The 21,660-nt window shown below is 41.2% G+C and overlaps 1 protein-coding gene across 1 annotated transcript in view; it reads right to left on the bottom strand.

The window, feature by feature from the left end:
- CLNK (cytokine dependent hematopoietic cell linker) overlaps nt 1-21,660 on the bottom strand; it is a 230,304-nt gene that overhangs the window by 38,564 nt on the left and 170,080 nt on the right. The window contains exons 2-8 of the mRNA XM_065405737.1: nt 21,152-21,223; nt 20,170-20,219; nt 15,297-15,337; nt 13,610-13,772; nt 7,290-7,393; nt 6,758-6,803; nt 4,775-4,828 (exon numbers count right to left, since the gene is read on the bottom strand). Coding sequence (XP_065261809.1) covers nt 4,775-4,828; nt 6,758-6,803; nt 7,290-7,393; nt 13,610-13,772; nt 15,297-15,337; nt 20,170-20,219; nt 21,152-21,223 — 530 coding nt within the window. The remainder of the gene's footprint in view (nt 1-4,774; nt 4,829-6,757; nt 6,804-7,289; nt 7,394-13,609; nt 13,773-15,296; nt 15,338-20,169; nt 20,220-21,151; nt 21,224-21,660) is intronic.

Raw genomic sequence — 21,660 nt, 5'->3', positions numbered from 1 at the left:
TAATAAACGATGGCCACATAAACACTACCCTATACCGGAAACCTACTGACCGCTATACTTACCTACATGCCTCCAGCTTTCATCCAGACCTCACCACTCGATCCATTGTCTACAGCCAAGCTCTACGATACAATCACATTTGCTCCAACCCCTCAGATAGAGACAAACACCTACAAGATCTCTATCAAGCGTTCTTACAACTACAATACCCAGTTGCTGAAGTGAAAAAACAGATTGACAGAGCCAGAAGAGTACCCAGAGGTCACCTACTACAGGACAGGCCAAACAAAGAAAGTAACAGAACGCCACTAGCCATCAGCTTCAGCCCCCAATTAAAACCTTTCCAGTGCATCATCAAGGATCTACAACCTATCCTGAAGGACGATCCATCACTCTCACAGATCTTGGGAGACAGGCCAGTCCTTGCTTACAGATAGCCCCCAAACCTGAAGCAAATACTCACCAGCAACCACACACCACACAACAAAAACACTAACCCAGGAACCTATCCTTGCAACAAAGCCCGTTGCCAACTCTGTCCACATATCTATTCAGGGGATTCCATCATAGGACCTAATCACATCAGTCACACAATCAGAGGCTCGTTCACCTGCACATCTACCAATGTGATATATGCCATCATGTGCCAGCAATGCCCCTCTGCCATGTACATTGGCCAAACTGGACAGTCTCTACGTAAAAGAATAAATGGACACAAATCAGATGTCAAGAATTATAACATTCAAAAACCAGTTGGAGAACACTTCAATCTCCCTGGACACTCGATTACAGACCTAAAAGTCGCAATATTACAACAAAAAAACTTCAAAAACAGACTCCAATGAGAGACTGCTGAATTGGAATTAATTTGCAAATTGGACACCATTAAATTAGGCTTGAATAAAGATTGGGAGTGGATGGGCCATTACACAAAGTAAAACTATTCCCCCATGCTTATTCCTCCCCCGCCCCCATAGTTTCTCAGATCTCCTTGTCAATTGCTGGAAATGGGCCATTTTCATTACCACTACAAACAGTTCTTTTTCTCTCCTGCTGATAAAAGCTCACCTTAACTGATCACTCTCCTTATAGTGTGTATGGTAACACCCATTGTTTCATGTTCTCTGTGTGTATATCTTCCTACTGTATTTTCCACTACATGCATCCGATGAAGTGGGCTGTAGCCCACGAAAGCTTATGCTCAAATAAATTTGTTAGTCTCTAAGGTGCCACAAGTACTCCTGTTCTTTTTGCGGATACAGACTAACACGGCTGCTACTCTGAAACCTGTAAATTGTCTATGTAATTTTTAACTTGTTCTTTTCCTATTTTAGTCTCTGATCCTACCTCATTTTCACTGGCATTCACTATGTTAGACATCCAATCCTGCTAACCTTTTTGATGAAAACTGAAACAAAAAAGTCATTTAGCACTTCTGCCTTTTCCACATTTTCTGTTATTGTTTTCCCCCTCTCATTTATTAATGGGCCTACCTTGTCCTTGATCTTCCTCTTGCTTCTAATATATTTGTAGAATGTTTTCTTGTTATTCTTTGTCTCTAGTTAGTTTAATCTCGTTTTGCGAATTGGCCTTTCTAATTTTGTCCCTTCATATTTGTATGATTTGTTTATATTTGTCCTTTGTAATTTGGCCTACTTTCCACTTTTGTAGAACTCTTTTTTGAGTTTCAGATCATTGAAGATCTCCTGGTTAAGCCAGATGGTGTCTTGCCAGACTTTGTATCTTTCTTACACAGTGGGGTAGTTTGCTTTTGTGCCCTTAATAGTGTCGGTTTGAAAAACTGCCAACTCTCTTGAATTGTTTTCCCCCTTAGACTTGCTTCCAATGGGATCTTACCTACCAACTCCCTGAGTTTGCTAAAGTCTGTCTTCTTGAAATCCATTATCTTTCCTCAGAATCATGACCTCTCCCATTTCATGATCACTTTCACCCAAGCTGCCTTCCAATTTCAGATTCTCAACCAGTTCCTCACTATTTGTCACAATCAAATTTAGAACAGGCACTCACCTACTAGCTTTCTCCACCTTCTGAAATAAAAAATTGTCTCCAATACATTCCAAGAACTTGTTGGAATTTATGCCCTGCTGTGTTATTTTCCCAACAGATGTCTGGGTAGTTGAAGTCCCCCATCACCACCAAGACCTGTGCTTTTGATTATTTTGTTAGTTGTTTAAAAAAAAGCTTCATCCACCTCTTCTTCCTGGTTAGGTGGTCTGTAGTAGACCCCTACCATGACATCACCCTTTGATTTTTACCTCTTTTATCCTTACCTAGAGATTTTCAGCAAGTCTTTCTCCTATTTCCAACTTAGCAAACTTCTCCCTGACCAGACTCCATGTCTTCTTGCTCTCAGCTTGCTGCTTTCTTCCAGCTGTGCAAGTTTGTTCAGTAGCAACAGGGTTTTATTAGGCTTTGTATAATCAACTGAATGTTATTTATGATTCAATAATATTTCTTCATTCAGGGCTCAGTTTAGCATAGCACTTCCACATGTACGTAACGTTAAGCATATGCTTAAGTGTTTTTGCTGAATCAGGTCTATAGTTACAAGATAACATGTTTGCCCACCTGATCCAAAGTCCATTGACTACAGTTTTGAGAGGGTCAGGTACCTACACAGCAGTGGAAACTGGAGGAAATAGTGGACCATCCTCTGGCTGGGCATTTTTCCTCACCATTCTAAGAGAAAAGTTTCTTTCACTTCTTAGAGACCAATCCAAGTGTATTGCTCCCCTAGCTAGAAAGGGCTATTTGTAGTTTAAAAGCTTCTAGTACACTTTTGGTTTTCAGTCATGGGGTGACTTGGCCTTTAAGGGGGTGGGGCTGGTCCACACCCCAGACAATGGGCTGGGGCTGATCTGGGAAGTTTGTCTGAAAGGGTTTTTTTAATGAACAGCTGGTACACGTAGAGAAGGCAGAGTCAGGTGGGAAGGAGAGGAACTTAAAAGAGAGAAGACAGGAGAGTTAGAAAGGAGGCTGCTGAGAAAAGTGGTTTGGTGTTTCTTCTTGCTGGGAAAAGAACCACAGAGGAGCTGCAGATGGTATCTTACCACCTGGGACTGGCCTGGAAGTGAGAGGGCAGCAGAGGTAAGGGAGACTCCTGAAGTAGGCCTGGGAGAAAGACAATCTCCTCCAGACAGATGGCCTAGAGTAGACCAGGGAAAGAACCCAGTCTGGAGAGAACCAGACAAGGGAAAAGACCCCATGGTGAAAGCCTTGAGGGTCAGCAGCCTGACAGAAGCTGGGATACAGGAAGAAAGTCCCGGGATGGAGCTCTGCAGAGCCTGGGAGTGGAAGCTCTCTGTGAATGTGGGGGACAGAGGGAGAGTGAGGGGATCTACTGAGACTTGATGGCAGGGGCAACTGGCTTCAGGCTGGAAAGAGGGGTCCTAGCAGTTCCTACCTGCTCTTCATCCCGATCCTGGGCACCCCTGTGGTCACACCTCCACCACTCCCACACATGCATTAGTTTACATGGGACCTGAGCCCCCACAATATTTCCACTGTGGGGGCACTAGCCCCTTCTGCCCCCCACAGCTCCCACTTTTGCTGCCTCTGGAGAAAGGGGTGAAGAGTCTGCTCCGGACTGAACCCAAGCAGGTGGAAGGGTTTGCTCCTTTGAATTTGGTTTGGACTCTGCATACTCCAGAAGGGGTGGGACTTCAGTGTGATCTGGCCGGAGGGCCAAGTCACCACACCAGACCACAGAAACTCCAAGGATGTGAGAGAGGCAGAGTGGCTGCAACTTCAGGTCTCACCATAAGGGGTGCTCCAAGACAGTGAGCTTATCTCAAATGGTGGAGAACGCAGGCATTTTGACTGACCCTTAAAATAAGGGAAGAATGTGAATTTGGGGAATCAGAGGTAGAGCCTCAGCTGCACTGCCACAAGAGGGTACAGTGAAGATCATGCTGCCACAGTTCCGCAGTAATAATAAATGAGAAGAGGAGGAAATTTTTGGCTACAAAATAAGGAGGTTTCACACCAGTACAAAACTTGCAAATATATAAACCAATAAATCAAACCTCACCTATTTCAGTTTGCTTTCAACATTTCCTGTAGAGTTTAAACATTTCTTTTGATACCCAAGTCAGAGATGAAGGATGAAGGCACTTTAATGTATAAAATCACTCTATGGTATTGCCATTGCATGTTTGTCATTAGATTGCATGGCCCAATGTACAACCAAAGTCTTGCCATAGTGCTATCAAGCATGCCCTCCCTAGGGCAAAATACGTCTAACTGTGCCAGAGAATTTTTAAATCTTCCTTTGATCCCCAAATCAGGGTTGAAAGATGAGGGCTCTTTAAAGTATGAAATCAGTCTGTGACAGTCCCACTGCACGTTTCTCATTTGTCTGCATGGCATGGCTTAAAAGTTTGTACCTTTCACCAACAGAAGTTGGCCCAATAAAAGATACTACCTCATCTACTTTGTTTCTCATATCCTAGGACCAACACAGCTACAACAACCTGCACATATTTAAAGGTAGACACATATTTAAGTACTTTGAGGAATTAGGTCCTAAATCATTGTGGCAATTGGAGGAAAGTGAGGGCTGTTCCAAAGCTGACAAAGACTCCCACTGACTTCTATCAACTTCAGTTAGTTTTGGATCAGGCCCACAGACAAGTTCTGTGTCATTGCATTCATTTGGTTTTCGCTTGAGCTACATCAGTGTTTGCTCTTAAAGGGTATTTAAACTTTTTTTCTTTTCTCTTTTCAAACTTTATTTAGTATACTGCTGGCTTACTTGTGATTTCAGTAAAAAGTATGTTTGGCTTCATGCTTTGTTTTACAGCAGGACCTAAAAGGGGGGAAAATACATTTTGTTTCAGCATTGATGAATTCTTTGCATTGTGTCTCCACAGCTGCTCATACATACTACTGTCTAAAACTCGGCCTTTGCACTAAATACAGAAAATGATCAAGCTAGACTTTTTATTTTTATTCGTGGAATGGCAAATTGTAGATAGTCTTTGTGTAATTATCAGCACTAACACTGTTAATAGATTTGTACTTTTTAAAGAAATAAAAAAAGATTTAGCTTGAAAAAGTTGATTTAATCCTTCAAGAGCTGACTTAGTCTCAATAAAGTCACAATAAATTTATTTGGAAATATTTTTTATTTTAAACAAATTAAATATAACTTTAATATAGTGACAGCGTAAAACTGTAAATTAAAGGATTAAAAGCTGGCCATTTCCTTAAATTTAGGCAAAGTGACACAAGTGTCTGATCCTAATTAAGGCTGCGTGTCTGTCGTGGAGGTCACAGAAGTCTGGGATTCTGTGACTTTCCGTGACCTCAGTGACTTTTGCAGCGGCTGGTGCAGCTGACTCAGGGACTGCCCAAACACTCCGGCAGCCCCTGGGCCAGCAGCAGCAGCAGCAGTTTGGGTGTGGGAGGGGGTCAGGGCTGGGGCAGGGGATTGGGGTGCTGACAGCGCTTACCTTGGGGCGGGGGCTCCCTGGTAGCAGCTGGCATGTCCCTGCACCTCCTAGGCGGAGGGACCAAGGGGCTCTGCATGCTGCCCCCCTGCTTGCAGGGATCATCCCCGCAGCTCATGGCCGGGGCAGCACGCGGAACCCCCCGGCCTTCGCTCCTGCTAGGAGCTACAGGGGCATGCTTGCCACTTCTGGGGAGCTGCACGGAGCTGGGTAGGGAGCCTGCAAGCCCCTCCACCCACCCCCCACAGCGCCAGCAGGGGTCCGAGCTGCGAGCTGCCACCCGCCCCCCCTCCCCACCGCGCCAGCGGGGATCCCAAGCCGCATGCTGCCGCCACCTCCCCCCAGCGCCAACGGGGGTCCCAGGCCGCACACCACCATCTGCCCCCCCCAGCACCCCTGGATTGCCCCCCGAGCACCCCCGGCCCAAGTTTTAGTCAGGGATATATAGTCATGTCTGCCCGTGACCTGTTCATGACTTTTACTAAAAATACCCATGACTAAAAAGTAACCTTAATTATAATATACAATTACCCTATAGGAAATAAATCATTGGAGGATGCATTTACAAGTATCTCTAAATTATGGGATTTTGAAATAAAATGCAGATAGAATTAGTGTTAAACTGGAAGCCATTGAAGAAATCAACATTTGCCAAGGGTTGCCACACCGTTAGCACAGCTATTACATTCTAAACTGGGGGAACACTCCAATATCCTCAGACACTAGTGTGTGGTAAATACTGAAAAAGGCTGAGTTTTTAATAGCAGCCACTCCTGGTGACATTACAATTAAAAGAAAATTATCAGAGTATGTAGTGGAATGGATGCAGTTGGCTAGGCAAAGAACCCGATTCTGTTCCTATTTGCTCCATCTGAAATCGGGAATGACTCCAGTGCACTCTCTAATTGCTCAAAAGCTGAATGTAGCAGACTTGCCACTTCTCTCTATATATTATATTTCCCCTCTCCTATTTCTTCTTTATAATTGGGGGGAGAGAGAGAGAAAGAGAGAAATCTGATTTTTACACAGGGGTGGCCTGTCCCTGAGGAATGGAGAGCTAAATGCCACAACATGTCCCCTCTTGAAAGTGATTACTTCAGTGTTGTTACTGATATGAAGCTGGATTCTCAATTGTAATATGATGAATTTTTAAAGTGACTGATATTTTGAAACATATAGGCCTTTTATTCTTTCTTCCCTGACTTATATGGTTCTTCCCCATATATATAGCAAATAAGAAAATGGCATTTCATAATTTAGTTGCAAAACAAGTTTTTTTATTGTACCTTTAACATTTGGGACTCTGCTCTCCTCTGAAACATATCTGCATTGCTGTAAATAATATAAAATGTTTAGCTGTGATATTGGTCAGTAATCATGGAAGTATAGCTGATAAAATTCTGCTGTTCCTAACACAGCAAGATGATTTGCCAGTTAGTGGATTTCTCCACATATATTTCCTCCACCATTACACACACTTGGCATCTTCATACCATAAAATAGTTAACAATTAAAAGCCACTAATCTAGGCTTTAATCTATTCCATAATTGTTATTATCTCCTAGAAATCTCTTCTTGACATGACATTAATATGGCTGACACATCTCCATTCAGCACAACAAGTTACAGAAACAATGAGCGCAATATTACATGTGGCAAAGTGAATGAAAAGCCCAGACTAAAATATGGGTCTTAACACTGAATCGTACTGATTCAAAAAGGTGTCCAAGGATTTAGCCATGCAACTCCCATGGCTTTGCACAGCATTAAGTGATACAGAAAAAGAAGGAATTATATTTGTGTATGATCTTTACTTACACCTAAGTCTCGAGGGGAGTCAGAGGACTTTGGTTGGATGATGATAGAGGATTTAGTGTTTCTAGAAATGTGAGTAGTAGCTGAATCTCCTAAATACCGTTGATCTGTGACAAAGGGAAAAAAATAGAGTATATAAGAGCTGCCATCCTGGAACAAACCATGGTCCGACTTGTCCAGCATCCTGTGTCTGACGGTGGCCCATACCTGAGCTTCAGGGAGAGTGTACAAAACAGGACATTTATAGAGTGATCCACCTGTCTTCCACAACTGGCTTCTGGTAGTCAAAGGTTTAAGATTGCCCTGAGGTTGGGGTTGTGGCCCTGACCACCTTGGCTAATAGCCATTGCTAGACCTATTCTCCATGAATTTATCAAGTTCCTTTATGAACTTTTGGCCATCACAACATCCCACGGCAATGAGTTCCATATGTTAGTTGTGCATTGTGTGAAAAAGTACGTTCTCATTTGTATTAAATCAACTGCCTATTAATTACATCAGGTGACCTCTGGTTTTTGTATTGTGTGAAAGGGTAATAACATTTCTCTATTCATCTTTTCCACACTATTCATGATTTTATAGACCTCTATCATATCCCCTCTGAGGCATCTCTTTTCTGAGCTGAAAAGCCCTAACCTTTTTAGTCTTTCCTTGCATGGAAGCCATTCCATACCCTTGATCATCTTTGTTGCCCTTCTCTTAACATTTTCCAGTACTGCTATATACTTTTTGAGATGGGGTTACCAGAAATGGACATAGTGTTCAAGGTGTGGCATTATGACATTGTATTATTTTTTATCCCTTTTCCATATCACAGACAGCTACAGTGGCACAGTAGCCAGCAAACAGAGCTGTAAACAGGGGAGTTCGAGTGGGAGTTCTGTTGGAGGAGAAGGCATTTGTAGAGGCTGATAGGAGCAGTGTGCTGGGAGAGAAGCTGAGCCCTGATTGGGGGGCGGAGCTTCTCTGATTAGGTGTCAGCAAACAGAGCTGTAAACAGGGGAGTTTAAGTGGGAGTTTGTAAGGAGAGTTTGGGGGGAAGACTAGGAGAACCAGGCAGAGGAACAGACAGGCTAGTGAAGGGAGTGTGTGGTGTTCTGGCAGTGTTGTGGTGCTCGTTGGGGGTTTGTTTTGCTGTAGGTGGTGGTGTTTTGGTTTGGTTTGTGTTTCCTGGACTAACAGGACTTAGGTGGGAAGGCTATGACAGATACAGAGGCAGCAGTGGTAGTGACCCAAGCAGTGGAAGACACAATGAAGATGACTGGATGTGGAAGCTGCGGTATGTACATGATCCTGGAGGGGGTCCTGAAAAGAGTTTTGTCTGCATGAAGTGCCACCTGATAGAGCTAAAGGAAGAAAAGATCCAAGGATTGGAGATGCAGGTGGAAACTCTGGTTGAGTTTAGAAGGGGGTTCGAGCACATGATGCAGCAAAGACATGAGGAGGCTGAAGGGAAAAGTTCAGACTTGCAGATGGAAGCAGGACCAAAGAACTCTGAGGGGAGACTGCTGGGTGAGGAAAGTGGACAGTGGAAGCATGTGACTAAAGGTATGTCTACTCTACCCGCCGGATCGGCGGGCAGCGATCGATCCAGCGGGGGTCAATTTATCACGTCTACTCTAGGCCGCTATTGACTGGATCACCCTTATCCATTCGCTAGTTGACTCCCTCAAATAATCCTAATAATAGAATTATAGAATCGTAGGACTGGAAGGGACTTTAAGAGGTCTTCTAGTCCAGACCCTGCACTCAAGGCAGGATTAAGTATTATCTAGACCATCCCTGACAGATGTTTGTCTAACTTGCTCTTAAAAATCTTCAATGATGGAGATTTCACAACCCGCCTAGGCATTTTATTCCAGTGCTTAACCACCCTGACAGTTAGGAGGTTTATCCTAATGTCCAACCTAATCTGCTCTTGCTGCAATTTAATCTCACTGCTTCTTGTCCTATCTGCTGAGGTTAAGGAGAACAATTTTTCTTCCTCCTCCTTGTAACAACCTTTTATGTACGTGAAAACTTTTATCATGTCCCCTCTTGGTCTTCTCTTCTCCAGACTAAACAAACCCATTTTTTTCAATCTTCCTTCATAGGTTATGTTTTCTAGACCTTTAATCATTTTTGTTGCTCTTCTCTGGACTTTCTCCAATTTGTCTACATCTTCCTGAAATGTGGACTGGACACAGTACTCCAGTTGAGGCGTAATCAACGTGGAGTAGAGCGGAAGAATTACTTCTTGTGTCTTGCTTACAACACTCCTGCTAATACACCCCAGAATGATGTTCACTTTTTTGGTAACAGTGTTAGACTGTTAACTCATATTTAACTTGTTATCCATTATGACCCCCAGATCCCTTTTCACAGTACTCCTTCCTAGGCAGTCGTTTCCCATTTTGTATGTGTGCAACTGATTGTTCCTTCCTAAGTGGAGTACTTTGCATTTGTCCTTATTGAATTTCATCCCATTTATGTCTGACCATTTCTTCAGTTTATCCAGAACATTTTGAATTTTAATCCTATCCTCCAAAGCACTTGCAGCCCCTCCCAACTTGGTATCATCCGCAAACTTTATAAGTGTACTCTCTATGCCATTATCTATAGCATTGATGAAGACGTTGAATAGAATAGGACCCAGAACTGATCCCTGCGGGACCCCACTCACTATGTCCTTCCAGCATGACTGTGAATCAGTGATAACTACTCTCTAGGAACGGTTTTCCAACCAGTTATGCACCCACCTTATAGTAGCTCCATCTAGGTTGTATTTCCTTAGTTTGTTTATGAGAAGGTCATGCAAGACCTTATCAAAAGATTTACTAAAGTCAAGATATACCACATCTACCTCTTCCCCCTATTCACAAGGCTTGTTACCCTGTCAAAGAAAGCTATCAGGTTGGTTTAACATATTTTGTTCTTGAAAAATCCATGCTGACTGTTACTTATCACCTTATTATCTTCTAGATGTTTGCAAATTGATTGCTTAATTATTTGCTCCATTATCTTTCCAGGTACAGAAGTTAAGCTGACTGGTCTGTAATTCCCTGGGTTGTTCTTATTCCCATTTTTTATAGATTGGCACTATATTTGCTCTTTCCCAGTTTTCTGGAATCTTACCTGTCTTCCATGACTTTCAGAAGATAATCGCTAATGGTTCAGATATCTCCTTAGTCAGCTCTTTGAGTATTCTTGGATGTATTTCATCAGGCACTGCTGACTTGAAAACATGTAAGTTGTCTATGTAATTTTTAACTTGTTCTTTCCCTATTTTAGCCTCTAATCCTACCTCATTTTCACTGGCATTCATTAAGTTAGATGTCCAATTGCTACTAAACTTTTGGGTGAAAATTGAAACAAAAAAGTCAATTAGCACTTCTGCCATTTCCACATTTTGTGTTATTGTTAATAGAATGGTGAAGCATGATTTCCCTTTACAAAAGCCAGGTTGGTTCTTACCTAACAAATCACATATATCTATGTGTGTGACAATTCTATTCTTTATTATAGTTTCTACCAATTTTGCTGGTACCGAAGTTAGATTCACTGGCTTGCCAGGATTGCCTCTGGAGCCCTTTTTAAAAATCAACATTAGGGGGGATTTGATTGCAGCCTTCAACTACCTGAAGGGGGGTTCCAAAGAGGATGGAGCTAGGCTGTTCTCAGTGGTGGCAGATGACAGAACAAGGAGCAACGGTCTCAAGTTGCAGTGGGGGAGGTCTAGGTTGGATATTAGGAAAAACTATTTCACTGGGAGGGTGGTGAAGCACTGGAATGGGATACCTAGGGAGGTGGTGGAATCTCCATACTTAGAGGTTTTTAAGGCCCAGCTTGACAAAGCCCTGGCTGGGATGATTTAGTTGGGGTTGGTCCTGCTTTGAGCAGGGGGTTGGAGTAGATGATCTCTTGAGATCTCTTCCAACTCTAATCTTCTATGATGCTATGAACATTACATAAGTAATTTAATGTTAGTGTGCTTTGATAAGTGGGATATGTTCAGGTCAATCTTAGTCAAGTCACATATTCATTTATATAGCACTACCACCTTATCATTCCAAAACATCACTGGTAGTGTACCATGTACAGCTGTGGAATAATGTTTGTTAACCACTTCATGGTGGCTGAGTGCCCCAAGTATATTTGGCAGCACCATTAAAGCTGCCAAATGTCTAAGCTATGTCTAGGGCATTTCACTGAATTCAGTGGAACAGTCATTTGAAACATCAGCAAAGGACATGAGAGGATCTAACAATGTAGACGTTAGTGGCTGGTTCAGAAACAACAAAGGATGTGCAAACCCTTCAGAGTCCCTGCAATCCCAACTCCACTGCCAGGGAGTGATCGTGGTGCCTCTCTGGCCCAGAGCTGGTATTGGTTGAAAAAAGCCTCCAAGATAGCCCAGGCCCCCTGCAAATCCTGAGAGATCTGTGGAGTTTATAGGCCAACTCTTTCAGGAAAAGAGGGCAAGCTCCATCTCTGCCATTTGGGAGGAATTCTACCAGGATGTCTTTGTCAAGTCCCACTCCGTTACCCCTCCAGCAGGGGCGGCTCTAGCTTTTTTGCCACCCCAAGCACGGCAGGCAGGCTGCCTTCGGCGGCATGCCTGTGGGAGGTTCCCGGTCTCGCGAATTCGGCGTACCCACCGCCGAATTGCCGCCGAATCCGCGGGACCGGCGGACCTCCCGCAGGCATGCCGCCGAAGGCTGCCTGACTGCCGCCCTCGCAGGGACCGGCAGGGCGCCCCCCGCGGCTTGCCGCTCCAGGCCCGCGCTTGGAGCGCTGGTGCCTGGAGCCGCCACTGCCCTCCAGATTCTACCTCAGGAGAGGGCAAGCTTGGCCTATTTTCTTAAAAACCTCTGCAATAGAACAACAATAATAATAAAAGATGGTTAGAAACACTCTCCCCACCAGACAGTTATTTTTTCAGACATTTCCTGCCTAAACTGCTGTCCTCGACACTGTCCCCTGCACCCTATATTCTTGTTTGATATCATTCATTCAGAAGGTATAACAGGAATTCTTCCCAATATCTACATTTGTTTCTAATGCACACATTTATGCTTGTCTAAAATGTGCCTACATGTTTCTAATACACACATTTATGCTTGTCTAAAATGTGCCTACATGTTGATACACATCCATGTACATAAGCATGTTTTTCTGAGTCAGTACATTTTCTGGGTCATTAACTTTAAGTGCATATTTTTATTTCCTATAAAAGATTGCAGAATGGGACATGAACACAAAAGTTTGTCTTTCTGAAATGCATTTTCAGATTCTTTTCTGGTATGTGACAGCTACAGGTCATAAATAAACTAAAAATAGCTGTCTATTTGTTTAATATGCTTTTCTTTGGATCCATCAGTCAGAATTTGCATTGTTTTCCCCAGGCAGTAACTGTACTCTAGGGTGTTCTTAGATAAGCACCAGAGGATGCTTACCATAGGGTTCCTAACAGAAATGTTCCCATTGGCAAGCAGTGGAAAAAAAAAAAAAGATTTAATCAAGCATTTGAGTGCTGCTACTTCAGGTTTCCAAATAAAGCCTGGAAATAAGTTTTTAGAACTCAGCATAGCCTCTCCCTGACTTGAACCCATACTGTGTTCATACACGCTGAGGAATCTAAGGAAAAATGAGCTCAGTAATTTGATTAGGGCCCAATCTAAATCCCATTGAAAACAATGGAAAAGCTTTGGCTTCAGTGGGAATTGAATCAGGCCCTTAATTTATACAAACCTCTCCCAGTTGCTGCTGTGGAATTTATTTAAAATTTTTTTTAAATTAAATTTAATTAATTAATTTATTTGCAATTTGTTGGGTGCATTTTATGTACATATTTATTAAGCTATTTCTGCCTATGGCTCTCTGTTTTTTGCAGGGGTTTAAAATCTCTAGAAAATAGTTATTAGGGCTGACTAGTATAACCTATAGGGACCACCTTTCTTTACCCCAAAATTTAACAGTGGCTTGTGTCAAATAATGTATTATATGTAAGCGCTAAAATAAAATGAGACTTGAATAGGGCCTTCTGTAAAACAAATCACTGACTCGATTAAAATACTGAATTTTCCTACAGACAATCCTTGGGAAATTTATTTAAAAACAAAATGCCCATTCCTGAAGGATGCGGTAGGTGCCCTTAAAATAATGTTTCATTCATATGCAAATTGATTATCCTGGCAATCATATATTTTTCTTTCTATGTCTTTCACCCAGTGGAGCACTTGGTCTAAACATTTTTTAAAATAACCAGACTGAGCACAATCTGGTCCTTGCTTTCCCCACTTAGTCCAAGGACTCCGTTCTGTTTTAGCACAGAAGTAACTTACCTGCATACTCGGATTCTTTTATAGGTTTGGCAGGCAAAATTTTCAAAGCATGCATTGCCTCCAAGCTGGAAGTTTTTACAGTATGATAGGGATACTGTTCTTCATCAGGTACATCGCGTGAATGTTCTGATTCATCCTCACCCACTTTTGCAAAATGTTTATCCTAGGCAAAAGAAAGAAATTCAGGTAACACAATGAACCCGTAGCTGCAGGGCTCACTTCAGGCTTGGCCAAAGTGAATGCAACTCCATTGACTCAAATGGTTTTACTGACTTCAGTGACCAACTGACTTTGATGGAGTTGGACTGACTCAGGCCATTTCATGCCTGCAGACTGTGAACTGGGAGTTTTGTTCAGCTGTTGAAGGGATGAAGATGAAAGGTTGCACATGGTACACTGGTGCAGCAAAGTTTCTGTTTGCAGTTTAGAATGTAACTAAGGCTGCATACAAACATGAAAGTGACTTTAATTTGAAAGTTAGTGGGACTCAGGCTCCTAAGAGGGAGATTTTCAAATAGCAGTTAGGAGTCTAATTTCCATCAACTTTTGCTGAGAATCATTTGTGCCTTTGAAAATCTCCCCTAAGTGCCTAAGTCACTTTGGAAATTGTAATCTGGTTCCTAAATCACTTAGAGACTTTTGAAAATGTTACACAGAGTGTAACTTAACCAGCAAAGCACATTTTAAAAATTTTAAATTTCACTGTAATATTTTCAATGTGTCATTTGTGCTATGCTGTTCAGTTACATAAATCATCAAGCTAGGGAATAGAACTAATATTATCACCAAGGGAATTGCTTAATGGCAGAACATTTCTGGCCTTGGACTCTGTGAATCTGAACATCAGTGATTTATGTAATTAACCAGCTCATCACAAATTGCAAATTTTAAAATAAAAATATAATATTCAAAAGTCACTTTTGGTTAATAAATATTTAAGTATTTGAGTCCTGAGTGCTTGCACTAGCAAATCTTCTGTGTCCAAGCAAACAAGGCAGGGTCGTGAATATTACTGAATGGTAGAATTGCAATCAACTTTCAAATTTGAATGAAAGTTCATTGCAATGTTTTTATTTGTCCAGCTCTTCTGTTGGCACTACTTGGGTACTAATTGTCCAATTTATAGCACATGGTCTTGCCATTCTTGTTTACACCAACTTCTATTGACTTTAGAGTGATTTTTGAGGTACACAAGTAACACAGAATCAGGCCATAGATAAGCAATTGGCTGCTGAGTAGTCTGCTCCTGTCAGCTTCAGAAGTTCCAAGCCTATCTGGAAATAACCATTTCCCATGTTTATTTTAATACAAAATTACACACTAGAGAACAGATGCATCTTATACTTTTGTAGATTTGATACTGAATGATTATTCTAAATACAAGGATACTGTAGTTCAAACAGAACATAGCTATATGCAGAAAATGAACCCTATTCATGGTATTTTCAAAAACAAGCATTGGCCTAATCCTGCTCCCACTGAAGTCAATTTAAAGCTCTCATTGATTCCACTAGGAGCAGAGTTATGCCAACACTAAGCACTTTTCAAAATCCCACTCTATATTCCATGTGCTCAGGCAGAAAGGATGGTCTTCCCACAACAGCATTACAGCAGGCGACAATCTTAAATTTCAAGTCAAAGTGAAAGTAAAGCAAAATTTTTGAAAGGAATGGAAAAAAATACTTACAAAATTAGATGTTTTTCCAGGAATATTTCTGCTCTTGCCTTCTAAATAAAGTGGTCAGAAAGATTACAGCAAGTATTATATATTCTATATAGAAGAGTGATACATTATTTAGCATTTTATTAAAGGGAACAGAACTTAGTTAACTGTATAATATACTGAAAATATTCACATAGCTCACATAGTGAAAAACGCTGGCTGCCCCTGAGTAGATACATTAGTAAGAAAGAGTCTTATGGAACCTCAGACCCACCCTGATTTCATCTGCACAGAAGCTATCAAAGCCAAGTTTTTCTCAAATGGGTGCCTAAAGCGAGGTGCCTAAATAATAAATAAATAAAAATATTGTAAATAGTTTTATGGTCCCCATCACCACTGCATCTGAGCACCTCACAGTTAGAGCTTAGAAGAAAACAGTTTTCCTGTCCCATGGATATTTTTGGGAGCTCAAAATTTCTTCCTGTCTCAAATCTGGACAAAAAGTTGAAATCTCAACTATTCGTGAACTGAAAAAAAACCCAATTTGTTTGGTTCTGGGCAATCAAAATGTTTCATTTTTATAATTTTCAAGTGTTTCATTTTGATTTCAACTTTTTTTTTCTTTTTTAACCTCTTTATACTCTGGCTTACATTCTAAAGTAAACATAATTTCAAATCAGAAAAATTGAATTTTTCTTTTTGAAAATGTCAAGATAAAATGTTTTGATACTTTTAGAACTTATCTCATCATTTTTTTTGCAAGCTGGGAATTTCATTAAAAAGGACTCCATTTCACAACCGTTTCAGTTTCAACAAATCAGTATTGTTTGGTGAAAAAAAAAAAATTGAAAAATTCCCAACCAGCTCTCCTCACAGTCTTTAGTGTATTACACTCTTGTGAGGTAAGGAAGAAGCATAATTCCCATTACCTGGGAGACTGGGTCACAGAGAGACTGATTTGCCCAAGGTCCCACAGGAAGTCTGGGGAAAAGCAGGGAATTGCCTCTAGGACTCCTGAGTCCTAGGCTAGAATCTTAACGACTGGGAGTAGCCTTCCTCTCCTATGTGGCTAGAGTTTCAAATTTTCAGCAGCCAGCCCACCCACCTGGAAAGGGGCAATATAATCAAAGAAGTCAATATAGTTTTGATTTTTGCACATAGCTTGTTTACATATGCATGCTCCCATTTGATATATATTGTGTTGTGTAGATCCTTTGGTCATTCTAACTGACCCTGAACAAAAAACAAAACAAAAGAAACACACTCTTTTATGCATCATTGTTCTTCTGTAAGTTAAATGCAATACATGATCCCAGCAACAAAATATTGCACAATTTTGCATGGCCCAGCAGATGGCATTAAATGTTCATTTGTACTGTACCTGTACTACTGTTATCTCTGTTCATATAGTCATCCATGGGGGAGGAGAAACAGACTCCTGCAAACTATGGGCCTGACTCTCCGCTCACTTACACCAGTTTACTACTATAACTCCATTGACTTCACTGAAGTTACTCCTGATTTACACCAGTGTAAGTGAGAGGAGAATCAGGCCCTAAAAACATAATGATGAAAACAAACCAGTGCTTTAAAGTTTCATTCTTTGGTTTTCTATTTCAAGTTATAAAAATGACTCTATAGTCCTTGAGTTCCAAATTAAACATCCTCAACATGACAGGAAAATGAGTCACATAGATCAATATTATTGGCCACATTCTCTAGTGTAACCAAGTGGAATTTGGAACAGGACCAGGCAGAGGTGGCCTCGTTCCCAGCATAAATTAGAGTAGCACAAAGACATCAGTAACTTAAATTTACACCTGTATGCCCAGAGCCCCAAGCCATTATAGTAAAGTGGGTGAGGTTCTGTGGCCTCTAATGTGGAGGAGGTCCAACTAGATGATCATGATGGTCCCACCTGGCCTTTAATGTCCATGAGTCTATGAGTCAGAGATCACTGGAGCTCAGAGGCATCCCAGCCATGCCTCCTTTCTTCTGGGAACACCTCTTCTGACAAAGGGTGGTGAGGATGGTCACATAGAGCCACAGCGCTGGCACTATTCTATCTAGGGATTCCCTTTATGCAAGGAGAACCCTCAGTTTCTGGTTAAGTTATTTGTCCAGCTCCTTTCTGCTGACTGAGTAATGCAAACCAGCCAGTACAGGAGGCAGAATCTTCCTTTTATGTCATGATAGACTTTCAGTTCAATACCTTTTCTATAGTAGTGACAAACCTTGTATACAGTAATGTAATATAACCGACACAATGTGTATTGCGGCCTGATCTTGCAAAACACTGAGCACCATTTGGAAGGTGCATGCTAATTGAGGGCTCTCAACACTTTTCAGGATGGTATTCATTTCTTTATTATTTGTAATGTGCTCATACCCTCAGGTCTCAGTCTGATCAGGGCCCCATTGTGCTGGTGTTGTACAAGCACACGTAGGAGACAGTCTTTGTGCCAAAGAGTCTAGAATCAAATTGACCTCTTCTTATCACTGTTATTTTCATTGGAAACTGAAGACTTATAGTTGGTGTAGACTCAGCGTTTCTCAGCATTTTCAGGTTGGTGACCCCTTATTCAAAGTCAAAACATTTTCACAGCTCCCTTACATTTACTATAAAAGTAAATGTGTATCAATGATAACAATAAGCTCATATAATTATGTGTGTGTATTTCAAAAGGTTGACAGAAAACAGCTGAAGGGTAAGGGGCTGCAGGAATTTTGGGGCACGAGATTTTCTTTGCTTTAGATTAGAATAAAATTTTCAACACGTGGTGATCTCCCACGGAGGTTGTGACCCACTGGATGAGAAACATTGGTGTAGACCAAAGTGCCACGCGTTACTATATTGCACATTAGTACCAAGTATCAAAATTGCCTTTTTACTTTAAATGAGAAAGCAGGGACAACTTTGATTCTGTGGTCACACTAATTAAAATAGGAGTTCACAGGGTCTGAATCTGCACCCATGGACTTCAGTACAAGAAGGTATTTGAAAGGTCAGTGATTTCATTATGTTTCTAATAGTGACATCAGACAGGAAGTTGTGTTTTAATAAACAGCCCAACCTTCAGATGTACAAAATTGGGTTGGAAATTTTTCAAGGGTAAGGCTCTCATAGGCAGTTTCTAGTTTGTGTGGAAATATCATGAAAAATGCCCATCTCATGTATTTAGGCATCTCTGTTTTAGGCCTTAGTGAGGACATGCAGGATCCTCAAAAATTATGTGGGTTCAATTCAAGGGATGAGCAGGAGAATAGGCTGGCCTCTCTTCCGAAACTAGGGGGAGGGGGCAGGAAGATGCCAGTAAGTGCCAGCTGTAGTAAGGTTTTGCTGTGATGTGGCCACTTGTCCACTTGGAAGTGAATCAAAAGAAAACACATGTCACCGAAACCACCAGACAGGTTGGTTTTATTTTATCTGAGTTGGTTCTTTTCACCACAAAACCTATTTCCTATTGGTGCTTGTTGGAAACATCACCTAGTGGTTAGGAGGTCACTTCCTTCTTAATATGGGGAACCCGGGGATCACTTCCTTCTTAATAAGGGAACCCGGGTCCTGTGACAGTTACCAAGGTCTGGCACCCAAGAGCACCTTAAGGCTACCCTCCCTGGGCCACTTCCTACCCCTTTCTCTATGATCCAAGCTTTGCAGTCTGTAGCAAAAGGTAATGAAAAAAATACACTAACTATACCTTTAGCCTGTCTGAGGCCACCAGTAGGCTCCTCTTTTCCCAGAGCTGTCTGGATTCCTTTTAAGCTCTACCTCCATCTGGAACATGCTCTGCAGCTGCAGCTGGGCCCCGAGTTGCTCTTTAACCCCTTCAGACCAAGTGCTGGGTTTATACACCCCATAACATCTTCTATTAAAAAAGCCCTGTGATGCTATTTTAAAGTAAGAAGTAAGGGGGTGGTGGATGTACCCATTTTAGCAAACAGTCCTTTATGTGTGAATGTGTAACACGTGGTAAGATGCACATGTTGTACAATAAATGTAGGGTACTGGCTTTACATCCAGCACACGTGTTTAATAGAGCCCTTGATTCAGCAAAGCACGGACATACATTCTTTACATTAAGCATGTTCCATTAAAGTCATGGGGTGAAATCCTGGGCCCAGGGATGTCAGTGGGAATTTTCCCCACTGATTATAGTGGGGCCAAAATTTTACCCACAAAGTCAATGTGACTTGAGTACATGCTTAATGTTAAACATGTGCTTAAATGCTTTACTAATGAGGTCTAGAGAGCATCTTATAATTAGGATTAGGACCTTATAAATAGATGTTTACTTTTTTTTCTAAATTAAAATTGATTTTTTTTGTGTGCAAAAGGTTAAACCCCCAATTGTTTTAGAAGCGATCAACTGTTTTGATCATTTAAATCAGATCTGATGGTACAGATACCTGTGCCCATGAAACTCGGCACAGGAACAGAGATCTGTGTTAGCAGATCTCATTGCAGGATGGGAGCCTAAAGGGGCAAGATAGATATAGATAAAAAGGCACTTTTTAAAAAAAGCTTTATACATTCTTTCCTCCCATGGTTTTTAGAAGCAATGAACCATTTCATTAACAATTCAATGTTTGTTGTTTTAAATCTCCATTTTATATGCAGCAGGATAAGTTATTGTGATGTAGAACTTTTTAATGCATGAGGCCACAAAATCAGTCGTCTTCTTGTGTGCTGGTAGCTTTTGGCCTCATTCATTAGTTGATACCTGAGTTGTGTATATTTCTTACAATAGATCAACACACCCGGGTTCTGATTCTATATTCTTTGCATATCGCAAACTATTGATGACACCAAGGGTAATAAGCATGGTAAAAAGAAAACAGAACGAAAAATATTATTGAGAAGAAACATGGTATAAATAGTAACATAGTCTTTTACCTCTGTGATTTAACTCCAGTTTACTTGCTGCAATCATGTTTGGCCAAGATCTAAAGAAGTAAAAGAGAACAAATGCACTCACCAAAATATTAGCAAGTTTATCAAAACCTCATTGAAGGATTAGCATAACAGAATGAGGGAACTGCTAATCATTTAAGTGAGAAAACATTTTTGGTAACTGTAGGAAATTTGAGGATTTTGGGGCCTCTTTATCTGTCTTGGTTCTATTGCCAGAAATATGTTGCAGTTACATCTTTCCTATGCAAGAATCTAAAAGCATTTTACAAATATGAATTAATTAAGCCTTGTAGGTAAATAGTATAACTCCTGTATTAGTGATTCAGTAGATGGTACCCTGCCTTCTGAATCTGTACTGATCCAGTGTCTTAGCATGAGCCCCAATGAACCACCAAGATGTGAGCACAGAGGATCCATATGCACAGATCTCTCCCTTCACTGTTGGAATGATGGCTCTGTCTGTCACCCTCATCCCTCCTCACCCTTTGTACCTCAGATCTATTTACCTGTCCCAGTACTTATATGGATCCATCATTGTGGTATTTGAGCGCCTACCAACAGGAAACAGGAAAATAACTATGTTTTTGAATATAGATGTAGCCAGGATTAGGAATAAATTTACACACAGCCCATCACCCTAATATCTGAGCAGCTACTCTAGGAAATGCTCAGGGTTAGCAAAATATCAGCTCTAAACCTTTGGGCTCCAAACTCCCCCCTGTACTTAGAGCCGTCCTATATCTTCTGCTCTTTTTTGTCTTATCTCTTTTGTAGCAGCTACCGAACAAAAAATGAAGCTGAGTGGTTTCCTGTTTAGTGAGCTCTCTTCAAACCACACTGGATTCATCTGACCTTTAGCTGGCCAGCGTTTGAAGCAGCTGTACATCAATAATACATTTTATAGTATTTAAATAGTATAAATAGTACATTTATCAGTGCTTTAAAAATAAAAAAAATTACTTACCTATTCATTGGCAAAGTTAGTTTCCTGTTTTTCAGATCTATTGGTCGTTCTACTATAGTTTTCCTGTTAACTCTGGTTCAGTAGAAAATAACTTTATTAGAAAATAGTAATAAGTTGGAAACAAGCTTTCATGGGAGCAAAATTAGGCCCATGTAGCTTAGAAGTTTTTCAAATCTGGGAAACTATATATATAACTGAATGACATTTCTCCCCCCCCCCCCATGTCTTTTCCCCCTTCCCCCTAATGGGAGGATTTGGCTTTGCTGGTTCTTGTTTTTAACAATTTAGAACCAAATTGTTCCCTATGCAAAAAGGAAGGGGGAGGAAAAACCCATTGGTGACAGGAAACTTTGAATTCCAACTCCCAGTGACATTATTCCATTAGAGTGGGGATGCATTAACTTCTTGTGGAAAGGAAAGGGAATTAAGCTACCAAAACCTATGGCTGTCCAGCCACAAACTCCATGCCAGAAGCTGTGATTGGAAAACAGGGGATGGATCACTCAAAA

This window comes from Emys orbicularis, chromosome 5 (assembly GCF_028017835.1).
Source record: "Emys orbicularis isolate rEmyOrb1 chromosome 5, rEmyOrb1.hap1, whole genome shotgun sequence".
Classification (NCBI taxonomy): domain Eukaryota; kingdom Metazoa; phylum Chordata; order Testudines; family Emydidae; genus Emys; species Emys orbicularis.
The sequence above is the reverse complement of the archived record's forward strand: the minus strand, read 5'-3'. Positions and strand labels throughout refer to the sequence as shown.